The sequence below is a fragment of the Raphanus sativus genome, chromosome 2 (genome assembly GCF_000801105.2).
Source record: "Raphanus sativus cultivar WK10039 chromosome 2, ASM80110v3, whole genome shotgun sequence".
Lineage (NCBI taxonomy): Eukaryota > Viridiplantae > Streptophyta > Magnoliopsida > Brassicales > Brassicaceae > Raphanus > Raphanus sativus.
The window spans coordinates 9703267-9715770 of record NC_079512.1 but is presented as its reverse complement, the minus strand read 5'-3'; the positions used below and the strand labels follow the sequence as shown (position 1 = coordinate 9715770).

At 32.7% G+C, this 12504-nt stretch overlaps 1 protein-coding gene and 1 long non-coding RNA gene across 2 annotated transcripts; one reads left to right on the top strand and one right to left on the bottom strand.

Moving 5' to 3' along the window:
* Positions 1-958: 958 nt before the first annotated feature.
* LOC130507935 (transcription factor bHLH36) lies at positions 959-2926 on the bottom strand. The gene is made up of 3 exons (XM_057002779.1): positions 2577-2926; positions 2005-2340; positions 959-1195 (listed from the first exon to the last, which is right to left on the bottom strand). The coding sequence occupies exons 1-3, from the start codon at positions 2742-2744 to the stop codon at positions 1133-1135; spliced, it is 567 nt and encodes a 188-aa protein (XP_056858759.1). The 5' UTR covers positions 2745-2926; the 3' UTR covers positions 959-1132.
* A 4410-nt stretch (positions 2927-7336) lies between these two features.
* On the top strand, positions 7337-8394 carry LOC108841294 (uncharacterized). The gene is made up of 3 exons (XR_001948095.2): positions 7337-7589; positions 7673-8035; positions 8114-8394. It is a non-coding gene; the product is annotated as an uncharacterized LOC108841294 (long non-coding RNA).
* The last annotated feature ends 4110 nt before the right edge of the window (positions 8395-12504 follow it).

Below are 12504 nucleotides of genomic sequence, written 5' to 3'. Positions count from 1 at the left end.
TTCGATTAAGAAGGATCTGGTCAATTAGTTTGAATCGTTTGTTTCGGAAGGTAGTTCTAAGATTCTGATCAACTTCTCGCTCACCCCCTCGTGCGGTTCGTACCGAGCCACCATACATCCATACAAACTTGGATTTCTCTCGACCACACGTGTGAGGTGTTGTGATGCTCTCCCTGATGAGCTAACTGGATTTGAACCAGTCCACTATAGGGACATCCTAGATGGCAAAACATAATTTTATTACATTTACATGTAATCCAAAGTGGCCAGAACTGACGAGATATTTACAGAAATACAATTTTAGATCCGAGGATAGACCCGATTTGTGTTGCAGACTTTTCAAAGTAAAGCTTGATAGTTTGATGGATGATCTAACGAAGAAACATCTTCTCGGAAAAACAGTTTCTGGTAAGAAATTTATCATTAATTAATCCTGTTAAGTTACATGATAAATACTAATATTATCAAATTTTTTTGTAGCTGTATACACTATAGAGTTCCAAAAAAGAGGTCTTTCCCATGCACATATTTTACTATTCATGGATCAGTCACCCAAGTATCCAAATACAGATGATATTGATCGGGTAATATCAGCTGAAATTCCTGATAAAACTGAAGAACCTAGGCTATACGATGTTGATCGGGTAATATTGTAGTAGATTTTTCGAAAAAATATAAACATTTTTATTAATTTATTATTTTTAACTCAAAAATAGTGTATCATTTTTAAATATGTAGATTAACTCATGAGCTAAGGAATCCGAACAAGACCCCTAAAGTTTTAATCCAACTCAAACCAAATCAGACCCGTAAAGATCCGCAGAAATAATCAGATTTTACAATATAAAAATATAAAATTTTAATAAATATTTCACCATGCGCAAAGCACAGGTCTTATCCTAGTTACTTGTAAAATCTCTGACTTCATTTCAGAAATAATATTTACACTTCAGCGAAAAAGGAAAAAAGAAGATAAACATTCAAATAGATGCAAATTGAACACAACATAACAATACAAGTACAAATAAACTAACCACGTGCTTATATTAGTCGCTGCTTGACATGTTAAGAGAAACCAATGCAACAACCATTTACATCACTTAGGATATCGTTTAACAAACAGAAAAACCATTTACTTCATTCTGGTTAATCTCTCTTCCAGTTCTGATAAGTCAATCAAGGTCGAATCTTTGACCTGCAAACAAAACTAGACATATTGTTGTACCTTCGAACATATCATAAACTGTATGCATAGTGTCGTATACTCGTATACAAAGGCTGGGGTTTATATTACATAAATAAGTGTGGCAGAAAGAATTTTACCACATGTGTAAACATTTTCTTGAAATTAATATGACCATGGTAGTTATTACTAATCTCTTTACACATATTGGATGCTTAAGATAGTATAGTCTTGAATCTCATGCAAAAAAATCTGGCTATATATACTCTCGTTTTAACAATTTCTGATTACAATGACTTCAAAAACATTTCTGTGTATTTCAGTTGACATGTTATAGAATAGTGTTTTATCTTTAAATGAAGGAAACCATAACATGTAGTTTTTAAAGAAAATAATAACATTAACTAAATACAAAACAGAAAACAAAAAACTTTTATTTCACTTTGTAAATTATTAAATGGAAACTAAAATTTGCTATGTTTTATTAGCAATTTGAAAATTATATACTACCACAATTTCACAAAATTATTATTTTGACATTTTTCACATATATTAAAAATGATTGAAATGTATTTAAGTTCTTATTAATTACACCTATTCAAGCAAAAATATTTGAGATAAATAAAATTGTTTATAAAAGCAATGCATTTATAATTAATATTAAACTAAAAGTTGAATTGAAATTATAAAATTATATTTATTATGTAACAAGAAAAATGTATATTAAACTAACACTTTTCAGAAATAGAGACTGTATATTGTAACATGTAAATGCAAACAAATATGCATATCTGTATTATGTAAGATTAAGATAAACTTACCTCAGCTTGTATAGTGTAAATGAGTCTATCATCAACAATAGAGGAGATGGTGTTACGAAGGCAAAGACCATTTTCACTAAGAACTTGAAGAACACTTGATAGCTGCGGTTGGCCACGGCAACAGCGGCTGCTAAACACTATTTCCACACCCACCAAGCACTGCCGAACCACCACATGATTTATCGCTTCCATCTCATTCTTCGAATCATCCAAGAGGGTTCCTCTAGACAGTAACATGAGCTCATCTCTCCTCAAACTAAGCTCCTTGATCTTCCTCTCTAAATACCTTATGTAGTTAACCGCTTCACCGACTTGATCTGACGTCGAACGTTTGCCCTACCGAAAATAGAATATCACGACAAGAAACAAGAAAGTTATAGATCTAACAGGAAACTTGTTAAGAGAAACACTATGGTTAAGTCAGAAAGCACAAAGTCAAAACACTTGCTATCATCCCTTTTTGTTTTTCCTACATGGAAGACCAAGTAAAAGGACAAAAGACTGAGTATAAGATCTACAGGAGTCATCAAGAATCAAAACCAAGATTAGGGTTTTAGGAATAAGGGAGTGACCTGAATGAAATTAAGAGGGAGAAGAGAACGAAGAGAAGCATAAAGAGAAGCCATTTCTTGTCTTCTCTGTCTCTCGATTTCTCTATGCATCATCTTCTCCATGTCGTTATTATCAGTACTTACTCTAAGTTTTGTACAACGTCTTCTCTTCTCCCGACAATCGTCCATCAAAAGGCTTTGATAGTCTTAATAGTATTAGATTCCTTTAAGAATTCGCTCCTGATGATGCTGAGACAGCAAGATCTGATCTCCTGGGATTTTGTGATCTTGGTTTGATCTTATTCTCTAAGAAGAAACAGCTCAGGGCTTTGATGTAAAGTTGAAAATTATTGCAGTCTAGAGGATTGAGCAATATAATTAAATAAAAATATTTTTCCGACAAGATTATTTAATTGGAGAAGAAGATACGTTTGTTAGACGTATCAGAAAAAGAAGGAAAATAATTAAAAATACGTTTGTTAGGGTACGCACGCGGTGTGATGTCAATCTTCTATTTTTATAAAATCAAATGGGATAATTTCCAAAGCAAACTTTAGAGTTTTTGATGTACAGAAAAGTCCCGAAGTTTAGCACACACTGTAACTGAGGTATAAGACAGACATCTTGTATAGAGAAAAGACTAGATAGGAAGATTTCTCACGTAATATCGTTACTGGGATAAATTCTTGCTTCGTTAGTTAACGTAGCCTAATTATAATGGCCAATTTGAGAAGCGTTGGTGGCCTAGTGGTTACCAGCGAATCTTCTCATACATGCCTACCCGAGGTCGTCAGTTCGATTCTCAGGGACAGCAGGGTGGTACTATGCCTCTCCAAATAAATCCTTCCTCATACGAGTAGGGGCAAGCGGTGTATACCAACCGTAGGTCCAAGCCGGAGGGATTTCCCCATACGAGTAGGGGCAAGCGGAATATACATTAATCCGTAGGTCCAAGCCGAAGGGGAGGGATTTTCTGGATTTGGGGCCGCGCAAGCGGTGGGGCTAGTCACTATAAAAAATTAACCCTAAACAGTTTGATAATGAAATAGAGATGAGTTGAGCTCTCTCTCTTTCTCTATCACCTTTTCTCTCGCGACAAAAGACCCTTGCCTAGATCTGCTCAGCCGACGGCGCTCCGGTGCTCCGGCTCCGGTGTGACTGTCGTCGTCGGCTGTCTCCCTTGTTCTTCGTTCTTCTCTGTTTCTCTCTTGTTTCCCCTCCTTCTCTTTTACCGTAGTCTGTCGATATGCTTTCGGTTGTGGGTTCGTCTCCGGCGTTGCTGTCCGGAGGGTTGAGTTTTGGAGCAGAGGCGAGGTGTGTCGAGGGTAAGAGAGTGGGTGGTCTCTTCCGCTGGTTTCTCTAAGATCTCGCTCAGATCTGGCCAGATCTATTTTCCTGGTGGTCCGTCGGGACTCGGTGGTGGTGCTCGGGGTCTTGATTAGGTCCGTCCAGTGGAGGTTTGCGTGATCGATGAAGAGAACTCGCGTTCTCCGTAGGGAGGCTGACGATTTTTGGATCTCTTAGCAGGCCCTTCTTTGCTCTCATCACCAGTGAGAGATTGACTGTAGTCGGATTAGGTTTTGGGTTCTGGTCGTCTATCTCGGTAGTGGTAGTGAGTTGCTGTCGGGGGACTCTCTGTGTAGGTGGTTGCGGTTGGTCCTTGTGGCTAGAAGGCGTTTCCATCAAATCTATTTTGAGGTCTGAGCTCTCCCGTTCATCGGAGTTGGTTTGTGGCGTTTCAATGAAGTGAGTAGGTTGGAGCTTTCTTGTATGATGTTTGTCAGTCTCCGGTTCTCGGAGGTTGACCCTCGTGCGAGTGCGTTGGTCCATGGTATTGTCGGCCTGTTCTGCTCACTCGGTGGCGGCGTGGGTTGCTTCATCACGTTATATAGGAGAGATTCTTCGGACTCAATCCTTGTGGTGTTAGCTTCTTTCATTGTGCAGGTTTTGGTGGCTGTGGCGTGCTTTCTTCCATTTGCCTTTCCGAATAAGAGCGGCTGGCTAGATTGTTGCTATAGTGTTGGTGGTTTGGTGGGGTTCTCTTGAGCTCAATAGGAGATCGGGTGCTTGTGAGGTTCGATAAGGAGGAGTAGAGGAGGCAGGTCTGGTGGAGGTGATAAACGGCAACCGATGCTTTGACAAGTGTTTGGTGGGTCGGCCAGAGTAGTCTCTATTGTCGTTTGCTGCAACTTTCTTCCTCACGTTTGTATCGGTGCTTGATTCTGAACGTCGGAGGTCCGTGGTAGGTGAAATGTTTTTGGAGGCGAGTTTGGGGAGGCCAATATTACCAGCTCGTAAATCGTGTGTTTCAATGTCGCCTCAACACTTTCTCTCTGCATCGAGTGTCGCACGCTTCTAAGTAGCTTTGTGATGTCCTCTCACCTCTTTCGTCAACTCTCGGCTTTGGTTTAGTTACCGTATTTTACATTCAGTTCTTCGTTGTTGTGTTGTAGTTTGTTGTTTTCGCTTCTCGTAGTTCCCTGTAAACTCTATAAAAAATTGAAAACGATAATAAATCTTAACATGTTTACCAAAAAAAAAATTATAATGGCCAATACACATAGATGATCGATATTCCTACCCAAATTAACTCAGAATGTTATATTAATACTACAATTCACTGATTATTGAAAAACAATAATAGTTATATATATATATATATAGATGGTCGATATTGCTACCCAAATTAACTCGGAGTGTTATATTAATAGGGAAATATGGAATCATAACCATTGTAGGAATTAAACCAAGTATATACACATAACAAAAGAAGGGCTATGATATTTGTATAATAATTGTCATATTGTCCTTGACATGCATTTTTCTGATTTTTTTCTTTTTTTTTCATTTTTTACTCTTCTCACAAAAATGTTTTCCCTTTCTATTTTTAATTGCTTTTAATTTCTGTTAAAGCAACTATTGAACTTTGTAGTTAACATGATAAAAACATAAATTTTCTTTTACATATAGTATGTTTTGAAAATTTCAAAACAAACATATATTTTGTAAATTTTATATCATATTCTATAATCACGATTGTAAATCTATACTATTTTACACACATGTATAGTATAGTCAGAAACATAGCATAGTACAATCTCTTTTTTCCTCTGCATCCCTCCCTCCCTTCCACTATTTTTCTCTCTCCCTCTTCTACCACCATAGCCCCGCCATTTTCTCCTTCTCTGCATGTTTCTTTGTCTATTTCCTCTCTTCCTCCCTCCCTCATTTACCACCATAGCCACCACCACTTATTCCCATGTTCCTTTGTTTATTCCATCCCTCCCTTCCCCTCTTTCTCTCTATCTCCTTCCTCTACCATAGCTACCACCACTTTCTCATTCTCCTCTACTCCATCCCTCACCACTTTCTCTCTCTCTCTCCCTCTCCCTCCCTCTATTCGACATCTCCATCATCTTTTATCTATTCGGCATCCCATTTTCTTCTATCTATTTGACATCTTCCCTCTCTCTCCCTTCCATCCGTTTTTTTCTCTTTCTCTTTCCATCGTGTAAACTTCTCTAATTTTCTTCATAATCCCTATCTCATATCATGCGTCATATGTTCTATACTATTTTAAATTACAGTATAGTACAATACATTTCTTTTTCTCTTATTTTGCAATTTATATCTCTTTCTCTGTCTCATGATTCTTGTTACTCAATACTTGATCAGTTACACTGTTTTGTTCTCCAACACCGTCACCACTCATCATTTTTCTCTAAGAAAATTTTAGAGATATTCATATATACAAAGTTTGTGGGTGTGTCGAGTATTTCATACCATAACATGTATAGCATAGTCACGTAATGGATAAGAGTTTGGGTTTAGGGTTTATGATTAGGGTTTGGGTTTAGGGTATACGGTTTGGGTATATGGTTTGGGTTGAGTGTTTATGATTTGGGTTTAGGGTTTATGGTATATGGTTTGGGTTTAGTGTTTGGGCTTAGGGCATATGGTTTGGGTTTAGGGTTTGGTTTAGGGTATATGGTTTGGGTTTATGGTATATTGTTTGGGTTTAAGGTTTAGGGGATATGGTTTGGGTTTAAGGTTTGGGTTTAGGGTATATGGTTTGGGTTTAGGGTTTAGTGTATATGGTTTGGGTTTAGGGTTTAGTGTATATGGTTTGGGTTTAGTGGTCTGGGTTTAGGGTATATGGTTTGGGTTTAGGGTTTGGGTTTAGGATATATGGTTTGGATTTATGGTATATAGTTTGGGTTTAGGGTTTAGGGTTTATGGTTTGGGTTTAGAGTATTTGGTTTGAGTTTAGAGTTTGGGTTTAGAGTATATGGTGTGGGTATATAATTTGGTTTAGGGTAAAATGTACTCTATACAAACCCTTAATTTTTTTCAGCTTTCTTATTTTCTTTATCTTATTCATAATGGTTGTTGTTATAAATTAATTGTTCTGTACTATATATTTGACAAACATAGTATAGTAGGATATCAATCGTTGCATTAATCAAATCTCACGTGCGAGAAAGGAGAACGTGGTCCATTTCTACATCAAATTGACACAGCTTTTCATGAATGGCTATATTCTTAATTGTCAGTGTTTATATGATTATTGAGCAAATCGACCCATATTAATATTACAATTCACTGATTATTGAAAAACATATATATATATATATATATATATATATATATATATATATATATATATATAATCTATTATATAATGAGAGAGTTGGGACTCTTCCATTGCGCCACGTTAGCATTTTTTAACGGGTGGGCTTTTTTTTACCTTTTCTGGGCTTTTAATTAAAACACCATATTCTGTAAGCCCATATCTCTTCTTCAGGGTTCTCGACGAAACAAAATAAACGAAGATTAGGGCTTTTGCTGCATTTGTCTAGATCTTCCCTGGCGATTCCTCTTCCGGTCTCCATCGTTTATGATCAAATCTTAAACACCCTGCGCACGTTTTCTGGCGATGAATCGCTTCATCATTCTGTAATCTATAGCTTCTGATCGATTCCTTTGCGCCATTGCAGAGATGGTTATTCTGTTCCTGTCATTAAACCCAACATGGTGAGATCTTCTAAATGCTCTCCCATCACATTTTTCTTTTTTGTCCATTACCCGGTTAAATTAAATTGTTTTGCTTACTACAGAAGATGACGACATCTCAAGATGAATCATGAATTTGAGCGGACGAAACAGATGCATAAGATGAATCCTCAAGGTTTGCCATTGACTTTAACAAAAAAGGGGTTTATTTAACTTTGTCTTCTTCTTCTTCTTGAACCAGAACTGTCTTTAATTCCTTTTTTTCTTTGCTGCCTTATGTTTTATGTTTTATAAATTTCTTGCTGACTGTTCGATTGGATTTGTTGTTCTTTTCAGTTTGTAAACTGTACATTTGTTTAGTTCCTATTGTTCTATGATACTGAATGTTTCTATCTACGAGGAGGAGCGAAAATAAAATTGATCTCCGTGAAGAAGCTTCGGCACTATGTCTACGGGAGATGACAATAGTGAGTCTCTTAACTCTTACCTTTGGAAATCTCTTAACGTTTTTGATAAGTTCTCTTAAATGACAATGCTTACTACAGATGGTAAATAAGGGTCAAGTTGGTTGCATGATCGAAGCTGTGAAACTGATGAATGAGATTGAAGTTTAGTATTCCTGATAACAGTAGGATAGCATACAATCAAAATTTGCGTATTTGATGGCATTCAGTTATAGGACAGGATTTAGATAAGAAAAGACTTATACACATTACGATAAGAAAAGCTTGAAAAGAACCCGCATCACGATGAATTCTCTGGTAAGTTCTTTGAAGCAGCATAAACTTATACACATTACGTTTACACATATATGTTAGAAAGACTGTTGACAAAAAAAATGTTAGAAAGACTTTTTTGTGATGTACAATTTGGTTAAAATATAAAGAATTTAATCTGTTAAATGCGTACCAAATATTTGACGTTACTATAATAACTTGATTTACCAAGCTTGCATTCAAGTTTTTACGTTACTATAATAACTCTGTTTCTTTCTACACATATATGTTAGAAAGACTGTTGACAAAAAAAATGTTAGAAAGACTTTTATGTGATGTATCTCAACAATTTGGTTAAAATATAAAGAATTTAATCTGTTAAATGCGTACCAAATATTTTACGTTACTATAATAACTTGATTTACCAAGCTTGCATTCAAGTTTTTACGTTACTATAATAACTCTGTTTCTTTTTTTTTTTGTCGAATATTGTAATAACTTCGTTTGACCACAAATTGCATCCTTTGCTTTTTTACCTTATTAAATAGTATATACTAAAATTGACCATAACTACAAACATACGTACGATGGTTAAAACAAGTCTCAAAATATGGTATTAGAAGTTAGAGATTCGGAGATTGCTAGACTAACAAGTAAATACTCACACCACCAGAACAAAGAAAAAGGGTATAAATAAGAACAAACAACCTTATTTAGACATGTTCGAACTCTGCAACACGAATCCGCTGACCCTAAAAATTATTGGGTTTGGATTTAGTTTTTTTTTTTTTTTTTCTTTTCTGTGACAAAAAAAAAGAAAAAGCCCAAAAAATCGAGTCTTTCAGTCTAAGCCCATTTGAGTTTTAGATATTTTGTATCTAAGCCCATTTGAGCTAAGACCAGTCAAAAACCCAAAACTTTGTATTTTACTTTAAATATTATCATTCTTACAATCAAAATCTTTATTAGTAATAACATATTATTTTAATATTTTTAATCCAAATTCTAATAGAAAAATATAATGTAAAATTTGTAAATTTAATGCACCTTATTGTTTGATTATTACAAATATCATATTTTAAAATTTGTAAATGTAACTTCTTCTTCGATATTGTTTTTTCAATATACAATGTCCAAAATGTTTGATCTTATTTATCATAATTTTTGTTCTCTTATGTGTATAGTTTAAATTTATATTTGATTATTTAAATTTTATTAAATTCGGTTAATTTATAATATGTTTAAAGCATACGAAAAAGTAAAATATTTTTGATAAAGAATAAAAGTTTAAACTCACTTTACATTTTTTAAAAAAAGTTAAAACTGATTTTTTTTATAAAATTCAAATGTATTAAAACGCTAAAAACGATAATGTTAAATTATTTTTAAAAAGTCCAAAAAACCCTATAGCCCTATAAGGGTCGGACCGGACCAAATATTTACGGGCTAAGCGAGTTTGAGCCTCCCAGCGCGAATTGACACCCCTAACCTTATTCTCCGATACAAAAAGACTAAAACACTATTCAAACAACTTAACGAACGTTGAACCCATTGCTTCTACGAGACCCAGGGTAATACATTCAATCACATACTAACTTTATATTCCAAACTTCATAAGGTCCATCCAAACGTATTCGCTACCAAACCCACCCATTTTTAAAACATACTAGCAAGAGTATAAACTTCATATTAGTGAGTTCAATAATTAACATTACCGATACCATAACCAACTATAAATTTATGGTCTCTTCTTAGTATGCATAGACTCAAACTATGTGCAAAATATATTTAAGCTCCCTTACATTTTTTTGTTAACTATATGAACATGGACATAGTGCTAACGGTGTAGCCAATACACTACTCCACTGTGGTTGTCAACTCTTTTTAGAAATTAATACTTTCAAACGCTAACACATGCCACAAACAACATTTGTTACCAAAATATAGTAAAAAGAAATAACAAATCGTCGATATCCCACGCTTAGCGCGGACCTTTCCTAGTATATATATATATATATATATATATATATATATATATATATATATATTTAACAAGAAATTAAGAAATATAATACTAGGCCAAGGCAAAAAATCTGAATCCGAAGAACCGAATCAAACCCGAACCTAATCTGAAAAGTAGTACTGAATTAAAATTGATTAAATATTCGAATGGCTTCAAAATTTTGGTATTTAGAAAACCAAAAACAAACTCGATCCTGCCAAATATTTCGGGTACCTGAATGTATCCGAAATAGATTTATAATTCTAAATTTATTAACTATTTTATATTAAAAACATCTAAAATATATAATATATTTTAAAATAGCTAAAATATGCTCACAACACTCACAATACTTAAAATATCTATTGATTATCCATCCAAATATTCAACCAAAATTAATTTATATGCTAAGTTTATATATTTTGACAGATGTTATTCAAATTTATATATAAATTTATTTTGTTTATAGATTTTGAAAAATTTAAAGTAAATAATAAATTTAAATGGGTAACCAGAACCCGAAAAGATCTGAACCGAAATTTAGTAATATCCGAATGAGGCTCAAAGATCTCAATAAATATTTATAACATGAATAATTAAATTAAATATTCAGTTTAATATATTTTTAGTATTTTCTCAAAGATTGAGATTTTTATGTTTTGACAACTTCATTAGAAGTTTGATTATGAATAAATTTTCTTCCAAAGTTTTAACAATGTTATTTTAGTTTTGAAGATTAAATAATTTTTCTTATGTTTTATGCGGCTGTTAGTCACTATTTTTAACTTGTTTATGTTACTTTTTTCAACAATCACTGCTTAGTAATGCCACCAAACCATTGTTAGTGCAATTTGTTTAAGCTTCCAGAGTGTGTACCAAAACAAAATATGTACTTTGAGTAGTATTTGGATAATCAAAACCAAATTAGAACCGAACCCGAATTGATATATCCCGTAGACTATATTTGAGAAGTGATTTTGTCACATGTCTTCTCTACAATCATTCTCACAAAAATAATATGACATGGCTACTAAAATTGATGACATGTCTTATAGATTAATATGACATTGACAATTTTTGCCACATGTCTTCTCTACAATCATTCTCACAAAAATAATATGACATGGCTAATAAAATTGATAACATGTCTTATAGGTTAATATGACATGGAAAATTATACTTAATGTTAATTTATATTTTTGGTCAATTTTTTAAAATATGGTAATAACTCATATATTACATTTATTTTCGATTTATATTTTTGGACTTTATATGGTAATAACTCATAAATCATCATTAAAATAAATATATTCAATTATGACATTTTAAATTTAGAAATATCATTTAAATTAAAAAAATTTCAAAAATATATACATATTTTTAGAAAATTACAAAAATTAAATCATAAAATCAAATTAAATCGTAAAATCATTAGTTTCTTATATATATATCTACAGATTTTATAAATATAGTTTAATTTTAATTTTTGACAATTATGAAATTTTACATATTTATGTAATATATTTAATTAAAATAAATAGATAGAAAAATCTACCTCAGATTATAATTTTAAATATACACATGCACATTCTTAAATATATTTCAAAATAAACAAAATTGTTTATCTTAATTTTAATGTTCAGTTAAATCAAATTTATATTAAAATATTAATAAGAAAAAGAAAATTTATAATATTAATAAAAAATAAATATAATTTATGTTTATCTGTTAGAAAATATTTTAAAATTTTTTTACTGCACATGGTGCAGGAAAGCACCTAGTTTTACTACAATTCTAATGCAACCACTTAAACTAATATTATAGAAAATTAAAATTACATATAACCTATAAATTTTGCTTTATTCTCTAAAAATGGCATTTTTTACTTATGAAGCACAATTACTAAAATCCAAAATAATGATTAATATAAACGATGTCCAAATATAAGTCCACTTCATTAACTCAGTTTATATAGAAGAAAAATTTACAAAATTACAAATCTAGGTAGGTCAAAAAATTAATATTTATTTTATTTGACTATATAATGAATCAAGTTGGAGTTGAGATTTTCGAAATTGCAGTTTTCTACGGGTTACTCATTCAAATAGATAAAACATATATCTAATAAAAATGATTTGAAATAACATCTATTTCATTTTTATCATAGAATACGGAAAAATGCATCAACGTGAAACATGTTTAAAATGATTTAAAATAA